This window comes from Lissotriton helveticus, chromosome 3_1 (assembly GCF_964261635.1).
Source record: "Lissotriton helveticus chromosome 3_1, aLisHel1.1, whole genome shotgun sequence".
Taxonomy (NCBI): domain Eukaryota; kingdom Metazoa; phylum Chordata; class Amphibia; order Caudata; family Salamandridae; genus Lissotriton; species Lissotriton helveticus.
This window is the reverse complement of record NC_136061.1, coordinates 803,923,926-803,939,488: the sequence shown is the minus strand read 5'-3', so window position 1 is coordinate 803,939,488 and position 15,563 is coordinate 803,923,926. Positions and strand designations below refer to the sequence as shown.

The 15,563-nt window shown below is 43.5% G+C and overlaps 1 protein-coding gene across 3 annotated transcripts in view; it reads left to right on the top strand.

Annotated features, from left to right (window-relative positions):
- The window catches only part of ABCC8 (ATP binding cassette subfamily C member 8), a 1,340,683-nt gene that overhangs the window by 552,555 nt on the left and 772,565 nt on the right, over positions 1–15,563 (top strand). For all 3 annotated transcript variants that reach the window (XM_078681060.1, XM_078681061.1, XM_078681059.1), the window contains one exon: positions 6,453–6,615. In XM_078681060.1, the coding sequence (XP_078537186.1) occupies positions 6,453–6,615 (163 nt within the window). The remainder of the gene's footprint in view (positions 1–6,452; positions 6,616–15,563) is intronic.

Genomic DNA, 15,563 nt, shown 5'->3' with positions numbered 1-15,563 from the left:
TACGATGGCCGAGGGACTGCCACCGACAGGCTATCGGTGGTGGTCCCTCGGCCATCGTAACTGGCATCTCCGTCTGCCGAATTACAATGGCCTCTGGATGGATGGCGGTCGGAAACACCGTCTACCACTGTCCCAACAGGCGGTCTTTATCTGATTGTCTGTTGGACCTGCCTGTAGTCCCAGAATGGTGGTGGTGCCTGTCAGGAACCACCGTGGGGATTACAATATCCCTTTCTGCCGGTCGTTCTGCGGTGGTCAAACCGCAGCAAAACGGCAGGTGTAAATAGATTTGGGGAACCGTAGCAGGCCCCACTAACCCTCTGGACCAGGGATATAGGCTCTGGGGGCACCTATGGTGCCCTGCTACATATCCCTACACCATGTGGTAGACACCGCATGGTGCCTGCCATGTAGTGCAGGGATATGTGTGGGTTGTCTGTTTTGTCTTGCGGTGGGTGCTGCAGAGTGCAGCTCCCTCTGCAATACAACACTTGGGCAATGCGTCTGCCACGGAGGCGGTCGCATCCTAATTTGCCCTATGGGACTACCGCCTTGTAGGTAGGTGGTCCCAAATTGGATTGGATGGCAGATGGACGAAAGTCTGTACGCCATCCTGATGACCCCCTAAATTACTGCTTTCCTTTCTGTGAAGTGATAAGTTTGGCAGCCTCTTCATTTGCATGTGAAAGTAGTGTAAAATATAACTATAAATAATATTTAAACTTTCAATGTTTGGTATTAACATGCAAAAAAAAATGCAGTTACTTTTAGTTTTTTATACTTACATGTATGTTCTGTTTAGATGTTTCACATGGTTTTGCAGCTTTTCCATTGGGGTGTTCTAATGTGGAGCAGGTCCTTTGCTCAAGTCCTTTTTAAGTACCATTAATTAGGTTAAATCTCTATTGTATTTCTGTATTACATAAACGTCACGTCATTTAATTTAATGTATTTGCTTTGCACACCTCATTCATTATTTTGCTGTAGATGTTGGTGTTTCTAGAAGTATTTTACGGAATGTATCTATACTAGCATGATGGCTAGTTTAGCACAGTCATGTAAAATCCCACCACTGGATGTGTGTGGATTTTTGTATAACACCCTATAAAATATTATGTTTCTGAGACAAGTGGCATGACTTATTTTGCCTTCAAACTGCAGTTTCTGCACTTCTTTGTCATCTAATTTATACTTAGAACCTCATTACGAGTTTGGCTGTCTTCCTGCAGCACTAGCAGAAGGACCGTCAAGTCTGTCGTGAGCCTGCCCGCTGGATTATGAGTTTAATCCAGGTGGGGTGGGCGGTGCTGAGGCAGTCTCACAGCAGTGGCTGTGTTATCTCATAGGAGAACCTTAACAGCAGCCTGCCGCTATGACAGTCCCTGCAGCGCATTCCTGCTCCCTTTGGCATCAACCATGTCATGCATTCCACACCAAGCAGGAACAACATGTCCTCCCTTGCATGCATCCCCAGTCCCAGAAGCAGCAGAGTTGCTCACCGCCATAAATTGGGCAGGAAAAAAGCAACTCGGAATATATGCTCAGAGGTGCTGCAGCGCACGGCCCGCATATTTCTGCCACTTACCGCTGCATCACCACTGCTGGATCCTGGATCCCAGCGGACACGGCGGTCCTGTGGCAGTCCGACTGCCGCACTCGTAATACTGCAGGCAGACCCGAAGTGGTGGTGGTGGTTGGACCACCACCACGAGTATGGCAGTCCTAGGAATGCTGTACTCATAATAAGGTCCTTAGTCTTTACTTTCTTTCCATTGGAGGCAGACTCTATGTTGGTCCACTTGCTAAACTATACTTTGTTCCGGCAGCATGCTTTCTTTGGGGGTAGACTTTAAGGTGATCCTCTCACATTATTTGATTATGGTTTTCAGACTTTGTGTTCTATTGGTTAACCCAGAACTCTCCCTCACATAAGTTTATTTGATTGGTTTGTATTTTGTTTGGACTTATTAAAATAATCCTAATCCTATGCATCAACCTTCTGAATTATTTTAATTAGAGTGTAAATGCCTGAAACACTATCCCCTGCATTGGCATGTGGTGCCCGTTCATCCGGGACACTCAACCCTAACCGATGTATGGCCATAGCCTGTTGTATTAATTTCTATTGCAGAGCAGAACATTGAATTTTCAAAATAATATCCACGATACTCAGGAGGTAAATTTGTGGAATTGTAGCCACATTCATATTGTAATCCTCTAGCATTTATTTTGCTTTTAGCAACCAGACTGGCAATTCATAATACCCTAAATGAGAACATACAATTTGTCAAAAGGCCTTTAGAGAGATGCAGCGAGAGTATAGTGGCGTATGTCCTGCAATAAGTTGGCAGTGTTTAGAATGGGCCTTCAATAAAGGGTAGTTATAAAGAATGCATATTCAGATTAGACCATGACACTCTGAATGGCAAGAGTGATATTCACAGTTGTATAGCGATTCAGTGCAGACTGGTGTGCGAAAACTAACTGTGAATTTAAGGGTGTCTGGGACACTGACGAATAGGAACTGCAGCTACCATCCAAATGGCTCTGCTCAATAATTTGATTGTTCATCCTCTAGAAGTCTTACAAAGAATGGCACTTGTATAGTAGAAGAGTCTCCATTTAACATAATAGGCATGCCCCTGTATTGGGCCCCAGAATCCTGGAGATGCCCCTGCTTCTGTGGTCCAATAGAACACTATGCACAGTATGTATCCTAGCACTTTATGGCGATCGCTGGAATGCGGTAACTTAAGTAATGAAACAATTTTGCATAAATTGTAATGCCATTGTGGAAAGGGTGTTAGACTAGCACTAGTATGGAAATGTAGTATTTTAGACTTGCCAGCTTTAGGGTGGTCTTCGCCCAAACTTGTTACCTTCTCCCCACCTGTTTTGCTGAATTTGTTTTTGTTAGCCTTATGACTGCATAGTTTACAGCTGCTAACCATTGGTAAAGTCCTCATGTTCATTCCCCAAACCATGGTAAAATTGGCTTACACCTTATTGGCATATTAAATTGCTTATGAGTCCCTAGTAAGGTGGTATTGCTTATACCAAGGGCTGGTAAATTGAATGCTGTTAGTGGGCTTGCAGCACTTATTTTGCCACCCACTTAAGTTGCTCCTTAAAACATGTCCCAGACCTGCCATTGTAAATTCTGTGCAGTTTTAAATTGCCAATCAACTTAGCAAAACAAACTCTTTGCCAGGCATAAAACTCCTTTTTTATTACATATAAGTTACCCCTATGGTAGGACCTAAACAGCCCATAGGGCAGACTGCATTGTATTTAAAATGTTGAACAGGTACTTTTAAGTTGTACATGCTCTGGTAGTGAAAAAGTCACACATTTGTTTTTACTACTGTTAGGCCTACATCTCCCATAGGATAACATTGGTTACCTTATTACAGTTATTAAGTGATAACGTTTGTTTGAGAGCAGGTAAAAAGCATCTTTTTTGGTGTCTAAGGAATAGTAATTTAAAATCCTTCTTAATGGTAATGTTGAATTTTAGTTCACAGTTCTGAAAATGACACTTTTGGAAAGCTTACAAAAAGGAATGGATGGAATGCTTGAATTAACCTCAGCCTCTAGTAATTACTTAGAGCCGCATACCAGTTCATCATTATTTTGCACACCACGCCACGTCAGTTTGGACTCAGCTATATGCAAATCATTACTGACCCTGCCCCAATGGAAATAGTCCAGCCCGAACTACCAAGTCACAGTGCCACTGAAATCAAGATATACCTACCGGATCGGCCCTGCTTAAGGTAAAATCGCTCCTAGCTTGCTTTTGTTCCAGTTCAGGGAGAACCTGGATCGGCAGTTTGGAATGGGCTGTTCCCATTAGGAGCATGGTTAACACCAGTTTGCATATGGCTGGGTCCAAACTGAGGTAGCATAATGGACAACAAACAATGTATTGGGATGTGGCCTGAGCTATTGCCAGTGGCTGGGATTCATTCAAGCACTCAATTGATCACCTTGTTATTGTTACTTTTAAACAGTTGGTATTTTATTTTCCTAACATTTGGTATGGCAAGATGGGCCATACTGGCAGGATGAGGGGCGGAGCTGTGTACGGCCCCACTTACATTAAAAAGAAACTGCCTCATCTCACTCACAAAGAACTTAACACTTGCCTTTTGTGACTCCAGATATCCTGGGACCAGGGCACGGAGGCAGGGAATTTCAGACACTTCTGTGGGGGGAACCTCCAGAAGATTCTTCCACTTCAATGTTGGCACCAGGTATAAAGCTAGGACCATCAGACTTACTCTTCAGTTCACTTCTAGACCTGTGGAGGACATTCAGAGGCGTGCTCTACAGCCTGTGGCCTGCTGTGTACTTCAGAGGACTGCCCAGCTGCACCAAGAGGGCTGCCCCTACTGTCTGAAGCCTGCCTCATGTCCTCAGAGGACTGCCCTGATGCCTGAGATCTGCTTCTCTGCTTGTACTTAAGCCTTCTAGCGTGACTCCAAGGGCTAGTTAGATGGCCTCCTGATCAGGGACAGAAAAGGCTCCAATTATCTTGAACCCACACCTGGACACAGCCTGGGTGAGGCCTGACCCACCAAGTGGCGTCCCACCAGTTCTGGACCCTTGATAGTGCTGCTAAAGGTTTACAGATAGCCAAAATCCAAAAGTTGGTACTTGGGAGATTTTCTGCCAGGAGTGCTTTGAGAACCGAGAGCAGATCTGGACCTACCTGTTTACCAATCTGCCCAAGGTGCATTGAAAGTCTTCCTGACTTTGTGATAGCTCCCTCTACATCCTTCTTCATTGCAGCAAATCCTGTTCAACGGCTCCTTTCCAGAAGGCTATCAGTCCTCGTGGAGCCCTCATCCGCAACAGCCTACAGCTTAATCCCAGTGGATATTTTAGACTTCCAAAAAAAAGACTATGGTGCATATTTATAAGTCCTGTGTGCCACTTGATTGTCACTTGGTTTGACATTCCAGTAGTGCGCAGGGCTTAGCCATATCTACAAGGCCAAGCAAAGCCACCCTGCGTTGCTTTACATGGCCTTGTAGATATGGAGTAAGGCGAGGCACCACAAGTCGCTGCCTTGCCTTGCCTAACTCTCCGTGAAAGAGGCATTCCATAGGTGTTGCTGTGGGTGTTACCACTCAACACCAATGCGATTTGATGCTGGCCAAATTTTAGGTAAAGCTGGGGCATGGCCAAAACCTTGCGCCTTTCAAGAGCAGGCATAACAAGGAGAAACATTTACATTTCTCCTAGTTTTTTTTCTTTTTCCACATGTGCTGCATTCTGTACACATAGAAAGAGGAAAACGCTGCTTGTGATTGTTTTTGTGCAGTGAGGTGCTTGTTTCTGCACAAAACCAATCGTGCCATCAACACAGACACCCTTGCATCATGATGTAAGTTTCCCTATGTTGGTACATGGCTGCAAAATGTGCGCCGGCGCTGGCTGTAAGGACAGGAAAGATTGCATCTTTCGAATCCGTTCGAATTGGCGTAGGACAGCACAGCAAAAGGAGTTGCAACGCTGCCCTATGCCAATTCCTTGTAAATATGCCCCTAAGTCCAAACATAGAAATCTTCACCACAACTTTGTCCAGCGGCTCCCAGACAAGGATGCCTCCTCCTGGGACACCTCCGGCTGATTGCCCGACTGACTTTAAGCTTCCCGGACATTTTTCTTCAAAATTTCTGCTCTGAGTCTGAAGGTAAGCTGAAACAGGGCCCAATCCACTTCCTGTATGTGAACCACACTTTACCGTTGTCAAACATGACTTTTGCTGCATGCCTACATTTTAAAAAGTTCATAACTACGGTTCTACTGATTAGATTTTTGTCATTTTTATATCTAAACATTTATTAAAACATTTTTAAACTAGTGTGAGATTTTTCATGTGTTGTGATTCACTTTATTACTTTGAGCGATGAATAAATACTTTACACATTGTCTCTATGTTAAGCCTGACATCTTTGATGCCAAGCAACCAGAGGGTTAAGCAGAGGTTAATTTATTGACTTTTTGTGGTTTACTATGACTAGGATTATGGCTGTTGCTTGAGGAGGGTTTCACCCCTTCAACCAACAACCCAATGTTTCACACCATGCATTACCTCATTACCTCATTGGCGTAATGCAAATCTTTTGTGCACTTGCTTTAAAACAAGCGTGCAATCGCTTTTTTATTTGCACTTTCGATGGCAAGACCCCGCACTTTCACTCACTCAAATGTCTGTCATCCTTTTGCCATCATTGAATACCAGATACTATAACTTGCAGGACATGTCTCTAACAATTATGTAGAGGTGTATCTATATTGAAACTCTTGATACAGTTTACTTCTTTCTTTGTCAAGTAAATGTACCCTTAAAATAGCGTCAGGGGTGCAGTTTCTTAAACCCGGCTGCGGACTAGTTGGTTTATGTGCAGAAGTTAATGTACCCTGGTTTCTATTCCCTGCAGGAGTACTCCAATGAACGGCTGAAAAAGACAAATGAAATACTTCGGGGCATAAAACTACTCAAATTGTATGCATGGGAACATATTTTTCACAGTAGTGTGGAAGAAACACGGCACAAAGAAATGACTAGCCTCAAGGCCTTTGCCCTCTATACTTCAATTTCAAGTAAGCGCTTGTATGTTAATTTTCTAAATATGAATGGCCCAGTGTATTTTTTATTGATGTATTGATTTATTTTTTTGTGTACTTATGTTTTTTTTATTTTTAATTTAGCTATTTTTTTAGCCGTATGCAGTAGGACAGATTCCTTCATCGGCCTGGATGTGTGTTAAAATGCAGTAAAATGGAAAGGCATATGATATGAGCTTCCCACTCATGAGCGCTTATCAGAACGTTTCCGTATATCATACCATGGAATTGAGTGTTCTTTTATTTGCAGTTATATATCCCTCTAAAAAAGACCCGAAGACTTTTATGCACCCTTGAGCTTGCTCATCCTACCTCCTGACTTCTTCCTGCGTCCGCCAAGAGTGATCCCTGATCTCTTCATAAACCTATGGCTCTCATGACAATAGCTGAAGTCATGCTAGGGGTACTGATGCCAGGGCAGCGGCCGATACTTCACCATTTGATTTTTACCCGATATGGTATTGATAGAGATCGCAGGTCACCCGACCAATAAATTTCGCCACTCTGGCTTCGGGCCCATATACTTCAATTCACCATCTACACATTGATCGTATGACCTTACAATCTAACTACCAATAACCATGAGTCCTTTTCGATAAATTCTAGTGTACCCAACTTACCATCCACCGTTACGGGTACCTATGACCACGATGGGTCAGGGAGCTAGCTGTAAAAGGAAAGGCAGCAAAATACAAACCCAACTTAATAATCTTTGATATTCATCAAATAACCACGGAAATTCAGTGAGCAGACAATTTATTGCGAGCAGACAATCAATAACTAAGATGACAAAAATAACATATCCATATAGGAAAAATGCTAAAGCAACCATTTATAAATGCAAATGTGGGAAGTGGAAAACAGGGATATACTATGTGGATTCCGAGGTGAGATCTAAGAATGGACATTCATAAACTCATGCACGTACTAGGGTTATACTATTTGGAAAAGTGCTTATACTAAGGGAAAATTCAGAGATCCTATATATCTATAGGAAGAGCGAGAAAAAGAGAAACACGCTATGCATCTGGGAACTACTTTAGTCAGATTTCTACGAGAAAATTATAGACCACATCAGCAAATTGTAAACAGCAATGGAGAAAATGATTTCTAAAAGGTAGGGTAACATAGGAACACGCTATGAAATTAAATGCAAAATGACATTAGGATATGCAATGGTTGCGGAAAGCATGGAAAATTATCATATGCAAAGGTATGTCTTTATTGAAGCAAAGACAGAAAAATAGAAAGGTGCAGTTTAGAGTTTTCGGCAAGATATTTACCTAGACTGGTGTGGAAACCAACCCTGGCCACGGGTCAGTTAAGGGCAGGAAATACCCCCAGGCAGGACAGACATCAATGGGACAGCAGGTGCAGAATGGACACCCCAGGACAGGACAGGACCACCAGAACACGACCAGCACCCGCAGTTTGGAAGCAACGCCTGCGCTCCACCCTCTCTGCAGCTATCAGTCAGAACCCCGATTGGGTTAGCGAACTCCCCAGCATAGTGCTCCGCCAGCACTTAAGGTTTAGTAAAACCTTAGAGTCTATGGTCAAATTCGGACAGAGTGCTCCGCAGCGCTCTGTATTCAGTTACCTATTGAGTGCGTTGGGTCAGTGACAGGTCAGCTATTCGGACAAGTCGGACAATTTCTCTACCTGAACCTAGGCTAGATATACTGTTCTCGGGACAGTGTACCACCCCCCAATGATGCAAAGTGTCAGAATCCCCAATTTCGATTGGTCCTAAGGTAGGATGGGTTAACACACCAATCAGAACAGACTTTTTAAAGGCCCTATTTACATTTTTGGGTACTGCCTAGCGAGATTGGGGTTCCCATGAGAGAATACACAGAATACAATAGAAGAATATCATTGTAACATTTTCAGAACATTCGACTCCATCTTGCTGGGTCAGAGGTGACGTTCACATGAGCATCTTGACTGTGGCTGCCAGCTGGCTGAGTTCCACTGCCCAAGGTTATTTGCCTCTGGCTGTATGCACATGCGCAGAAGGGACCTTCAAGATGGCTGTCGATAGATTCCAGACCCCCATTTCCCGTGATACATGAAAAGTAAGCGAAAACAAATTAAAACATAGAAATAAATGAATGTATTACATGTCATGATTTCGTACTTCAGTTTTATCTTTATAAAAATATACTATGCTGGTAAGGGTAAGTGCAACACATAACGACACGATGAGCAACAGCACAAGCTTCACCACGTTATTACAGTGAGTAGCCATCTTAAGGCTATTTCGCATGCGCATCTTTTCCCTCCGAATTGTGACTGCGTCATGTCACGTGATTATGTCTAACGCATGCGCAGAAGCAAAATTTAAGCAGCGGCCATGTTTAAGGACAAGGGTTATTCGTATTAGCAAAACACATAGGCAAGCATCACTAGGATACACACGCACATTCAAATATAAAGGAAATTAGTAAGACGTACAATTTGTTTACAGGATTACAACAGATTTCGAGGTTCATGACTCGAGCAAGTCGCGATGCGAAATCTTGCTCTATCAATACCCTCTTTGATGATATTTGCTATCATCACAAAATAACGGAACCAGAGGCCAACTTTCTTTCACACTTTGTACAACTCTATCTCCTCCAACAGGCGATTTAGTTTCTCTTTCTCATTTTTGGTAGGGTGAGAATTTTTCACCCTTTTGTAAATCTGATTATTCATTTCTTCTAATTCAAGTTCATCCGCACTCCGTTTCACTCCTCTTGCATTCACTTGATACCCTTTTGTGTGTTTGCGACATTTGCAACAGACGAATATGAGAAATAGGATAAAACCTATCACTCCAATTGGCATCAGTACCTTAAACAGTAAGCTTCTACCTAAGCTAGCAAACCAATGACCTACATTGGAGAGACCATCAACAAGTCTCTTCCAGGCACTGTCAACCTCGAGTGGTTTGAGTTCCTTTTCCAAATTAGTAATGTTTTTCACATATCTTTTGAGCTGCACACTTTTGTCCGGAATGTAAGTGCAACAATGTTGCGCCTTCAGCATCCGGCAGACTCCGCCCTCTTTTGCTAATAAGGTGTCAAGCGCAAGTCTGTTCTGCAAAACCATTGATCTGATCGCAACCATTTCGGTATTGACCAGCAGAAATCCATGAGCCGTGTCAGTAGACAACACATCCACTATTGTGGATAATTTGCAAATTCTGTGAGTGTTCAGAACCACTCCCACTCCAGGTATCAGTGCACTAAAAATACTACCCATTATTTCACCTATGCTTTCTCTTTTGCTACGCACTAAGCCATTAGTATTTTCATTGCTTCCAGCAATTTCGTTCACATGGTATATTTTCGGGAAGACAATGCCAAAGTAGCAGCTTCCATACCAGTGATCCGGCAATTTGAAATAAGCCTTGTTTCCACATATATAATAAATTCCGGGAAACACAGGTTCTGACCCATTTTTGAAACCCCAACCCCCAATTACCTTGTAATTGTGTTCACATTGACTGGAACCAATGAAAATGTTATTATAATAACTAGTCTTCTCGCGGTGAAGACAGAGTTCCCCTTTCTTCTCGAAATCCAGCAACAAAGCAGGCCCTGCTCCGCCATTGGAGGTGCTTTCCATGTCCTCAGCCCATTTTGGTGTTTTCTGTCTTTTGTCATTTGCCTTTCTTTGGAAACTCTCCCTTCTCTTCTCTGCCATGTTCAAAAATATTTTCTCTTGTTCATGTAATGAACAGGTCAAGTTGTCCCTGTGTGCGTCATTTAGGTCTATGGTACCTATAGTGAGAAAGTATTCTCCCATATAACGTGTAACGTCACTTTTAGTATGTACAGGATTCAGATTTCCACGTATAGGAAGTTCAGAAAATATCACGTCTGAGTTTGAGTAGTAGTACTGTAACGGTCCTCTTTTGTAAAATAAGCTGGCTAAAATACTACAGGAAATTCCGCAAGTCAAAGGTAAGTGGTGATAAGTCATGCCTTCCGCTACAGAAGTAGGTAGCTTCATGCAGACATAGCAGTCTTCTATTTCCATAGTTTCTACATAATGTACTAACAGGTATGCGAAAACATTTAAATGAGTCTGGTTCTTAACTCCATGATAATGTAGTCCTTTCTCATCTGATGCTTCTAAGTCTCGTTTTGTCTGTCTGAGTGCCTTTTCACGTCTTTCTACACTTCGTGTTGTCAGTTCTTCAGTGTCGGTAGTCTGAGTAGGGTCAATATTAGTACTTTTGCTTACCATAAAAGGAATAAAAACTGTTAGGCCTATCCAAACTAATATAACAATAACTATACTACATATACATACTTTGCAGCATGTTTTGCAACAACTGCGGCTAGGTCTACCACTCACGTTTGAATCAGACATTTTGGCTCAGAAGAAGTTTTCAAACCCCTCTTTGTGGCCTTGCACAGGTATCTTTATACTGAGCAATTTCACGGCGGTTCGTCCTCTTCTTCTGCAGAGTAAACAGCAATCGGTTCCCCGTCGCTTTCGTCTGTAATGTCAAGATCCTCAAGATTTTCCAAAATCAAGTAAGTCCATTCAGGATCTTGATATTTTTCGTTCAGTCTCTTTATTCGATCACTCCTTCGTTTGGAGCTTTCTCCAGCTTGTTCCGCTATTCGTATGCTTTTTCTTCTGTCAGCAAGTTTCTCTTCTACTGTTTTTATTCTCAGCCTTAGTCTCTTAATATATCTTGGTTCGATATTTTTCCTTTTCTGAAGTCTTTTAGCTGGCACTGTGATTTGGCTTTCTTCTAATGCTCTTTTGTTTTCACTTGTTTTCGGCACTTCTGTTTCTGCTTCTTCCCTTCCTGTCTGACTAGTCCCAGGTCTTGTATCTATTTCTTCTGCCTGGTTACTAAGCTGGCCTGGTTCAGGTGAAATTCGGTTTTTGCTTTTGAATGTCTCTGTCTCTGTGTCCTGAACACGTTTTTCTAATTCTATCTGATCCTGTTCAAGCAGTTCGATCCCTTGATTTTCTTCTGCTCGAACTTTTACACTAGTTCTAGTCTGTCCCTTTTCGATTTCAGGAGTTAGTGGAGGTGTGCCAATCACCTGTTCTGTCCCTGTCTGACCTTCTTCTTCGTCCTCAGACTTGATGTGAATCTCAATAATCTGAGGGTCTTCGCCTGTGCCTGTCTCGACCTCTCTATCCCACTCTCTATCTTCGTAGATGTGCTCTCTTGTTCTGATTGGGTCTTCAATGAGATCGATTATAGGTATCCAATCATCTTGGCTGGTGCTCGGTTGCTCGTCATCAGCTACTTCCGGACCAACATCTGCAGGACCCTCAGCTGTACTGGTGCTCGGCTGTTCATCATCAGCTACTTCAGGACCGACATCCGCAGACCCCTCAGCTGGACAACCTTCAGCTCCAGGCTCCTTGTCTGGAATTACCTTTTGAGTATGACTGGCATGGATCCACCTGGGAACGCCGGCACACTTCACCGCTGTCGTGGTCACCAGTATTACTTGGCGTTTTTCTCCCCACCTCGGTGCAAGGCAACTCGAACGAGTGTGCTTCTTTATTCTAACCCAGTCACCAGGAACCAATTTGTGAACTGGAGTTGTCGGGTTGGCGACGGCGTCTTCCCCAATCTGGCGAGAGATAGAACGCACTTGGTCACCCAGTTGCCTGCAGTACTCAAGTACCAAATCATCAGTAATGCTTAACAGTTTGTATCCTGGTACCCATGCTTGTCTCATCACTCTTCCCATTAAGATTTCATGGGGGCTTAGGCCTGTTCTCCGATCTGGAATACTTCTGAGTCCCATCAGAACAAGAGGCAAGGCAGTAATCCAGTTCATGCCAGTCGAGTCACACATCTTTGCTAATCTCGACTTGATAGTGCCATTCATTTGTTCTACCACTCCAGAAGCCTGTGGACGATGTGCACAGTGCAGCTTTTGTGTGATTCCAAATGCTTTACAGAGCTGATCCATCACTTCATTCTGGAAATGTCCGCCTCTATCTGATTCAATAGTGACTGGGACCCTGAACCTAGGTATCAATTCTCGTAGTAACAATTTGGCTACTGTTAAGGCATCACTCTGTGGGGCAGGGTAAGCTTCCACCCATTTTGAAAATAGGCAGACAATGACAAGGACATATCTTTTTCCCTCGCAACGAGGCATGGTGATGAAGTCAATTTGTATTCTTACAAAGGGACCCCCTGACTTTCCAATCTTCCCCAGTTCAACTACTGTTCTCTTGCCAGCGTTGAACTGTTGACACGTCATGCACCTCTGGCAAAGGGATTCTGCTACCTTCCTGAACTTTGGGTTATACCAGGTCTGTTGAAATACCAGAACCATGGCATCCCTACCAATGTGTGATCCTTGATGTATCAGCCTGGCCATAGGGGCAAGCAGGTGTCTAGGCAACACAGGCATACCCTTTGAGCTCACAATGACACCATCCTCACGTCTTGGCCGACAACCAAGTTCCTTCCACTTCTCTTTCTCTTCCCAGGGCACAGCATGCTGCCATTCTCTCACTTCATCCCAGGTAGGCACTTCTTCAAACACCATAAGTTGGCAGCTGTTTCCAGTCCCACCCAGTCTGATATTCATTGACATGCGATCCATAGCGCATTGTTTTGCTACCCGATCAGCAAAATCATTTCCCAATGACACAGGGTCAAGGCCCTTTTTATGAGCAACACATTTGACCACTGCCAATTCTTTTGGTAATTGAATTGCCTCTAGAAGGTCTTGGATAACCTTTCCATTTCGAATGGGAGTACCTGATGAAGTCAGGAATTCTCTTTGTAGCCACAATTGGCCAAAGTCATGCACAACCCCATAACAGTACTGGCTGTCAGTATACACTGTTATTCTTTTGTCTTTTCCCAATTTACAAGCTCTTATCAGGGCAATCAATTCGGCTACTTGTGCAGACTTTACTCCGAATAAACAGGATGCTTCTTTAACTCTGTCTAAAGCAACCACAGCGTAGGCAGCACTTAGACCCACCAGTTCGTGCCTCATGCATGAACCATCCACAAACCATTCCTCATCATGTACAGGCAAGGGTGTTTCTTTAATGTCTGGACGGGGCTTGGTACTGAACTCTGTCAAGTTAATGCAGTCATGCTCGTTGTCTCCCCCATCTTCCAGAATCATTGAATCAGGGAGTAGAGTGGCTGGGTTCAAGACATTACACCGAGTAATGGCTACATTTGCAGCACCCACGAGAATCCTCTCGTATTTAGTCAGCCGACTAGGGGTGAGATACTGAGTCTTGGTTCTGGTCAGCAAAATTACAACTGCATGGGGAACATACACAGTTACAGGATGTCCCATGACAATGGATTCACTCTGCTCTAAGCTTGTGCAAGTGGCAGCTACCGCTTTCAAGCACCCAGGTAATCCAGCAGCCACTGGATCCAAAGTGGCAGAAAAATATGCCACGGGTCGTCTGGTCAAGCCATGCTCCTGTGTTAGGACTGACAATGCACAATTATCACGAGTGTCACAGAATAGAGCAAACTCCTTGGAATAATCAGGCATCCCTAGAGCAGGTGCTGTACACAGACAATCTCGTAATTTAGTGAATGCTGTTAAGCTTTCATCATCCCATTCCACTGGGTCCTGTGCTTCTTTCTTCGTCATTTTTATCAACGGCTTTGCCAGGACTGCGAATCCCACAATCCATTGCCTGCAGTATCCTACAACTCCAAGGAACATTCTGATTTCTTTCTGAGTACGGGGTAACTGCATATTTTGAATTATCCTGACTCTCTCTGAGGTGACTTTTCTGACGCCTTTTTCTATCTGGTGTCCCAGATATTTCACTGATTTTGAACAGAACTGCAATTTCTCAGGGGCCACTTTATGTCCCTTTTCACTCAGGTGATTCAGTAGGGCAATGGTGTCAATCACGCAGTCCCTATGACTTTTGGACGCCACCAATAGGTCGTCGATGTACTGCACCAAAACAGACTTTCCAGGTAAGACCATAGATTCAAGGCATTTTTTCAAGATCTGATTAAAGATAGAGGGGCTTTCTGTGTACCCCTGGGGGACCCTATTCCAGACATACACGTGACTGTTGAAAGCAAATGAGAAAAGAAATTTGCTGTCTGGATGCAATGGAATCGAAAAGAATGCGTGACATAGGTCTATCACTGTGAACCACTCAGCATCCCAGGGAATCTGATACAGAATCACTGCTGGGTTCGGAACAATAGGGCAACAAGGAACCACTATCTTGTTTACCTTTCTCAGGTCCTGCACTACTCTGTACTTGCCATTAGGCTTTTTGATGCCCATAATGGGTGAGTTACAGGGGCTACTCATTACTTCCTGTATGATGTTTGCTTCTAGTAATTTATGTATTTCGACGGCAACTCCTGCTCTTACTTCGGCACTCATTCTGTAGGGCTTGGTATTGGGGTACACTGCGTTTTCTTTCATTGCTATTTGTATGGGGTCTACGTTTTTCATTAATCCTACATCCTTTCCTGTAAAGTCCCATACTTCTGGTTTCACTGTCTTTTGGAGTTCTTCAGGTAAGTCCTGTAGAGTCATTCGTTTGATTTCTTAGTCAGGTCTGATTAACATTAGCTTGTAAATACCATCTTCATCTGGTGTCTGAATTTCAACGCCTTTTGGTGTGCAAAAGATGGTACAGTTCATTTTGCACAACAAATCACGTCCCAGTAAGTTCACTGGGCTGGTGTCACAGACGACAAATCTGTGCATTTCTTTAAAGTTCCCTATTGAAATCTCCATGGGTTCTGTAACGGGGGTACTAATCAATTGATTAGATACCCCTACTACCTGGATTGCTTCTCCCGAGAGGGGTAGGTTTGGAACGTCTGCTGTTCTCACAGTAGAACGGGTAGCACCAGTGTCCAATAGAAAGGTGACATCATTTCCGTCAACCTTTCCTTCAATGTATGGCCCTGACTGGTCTAC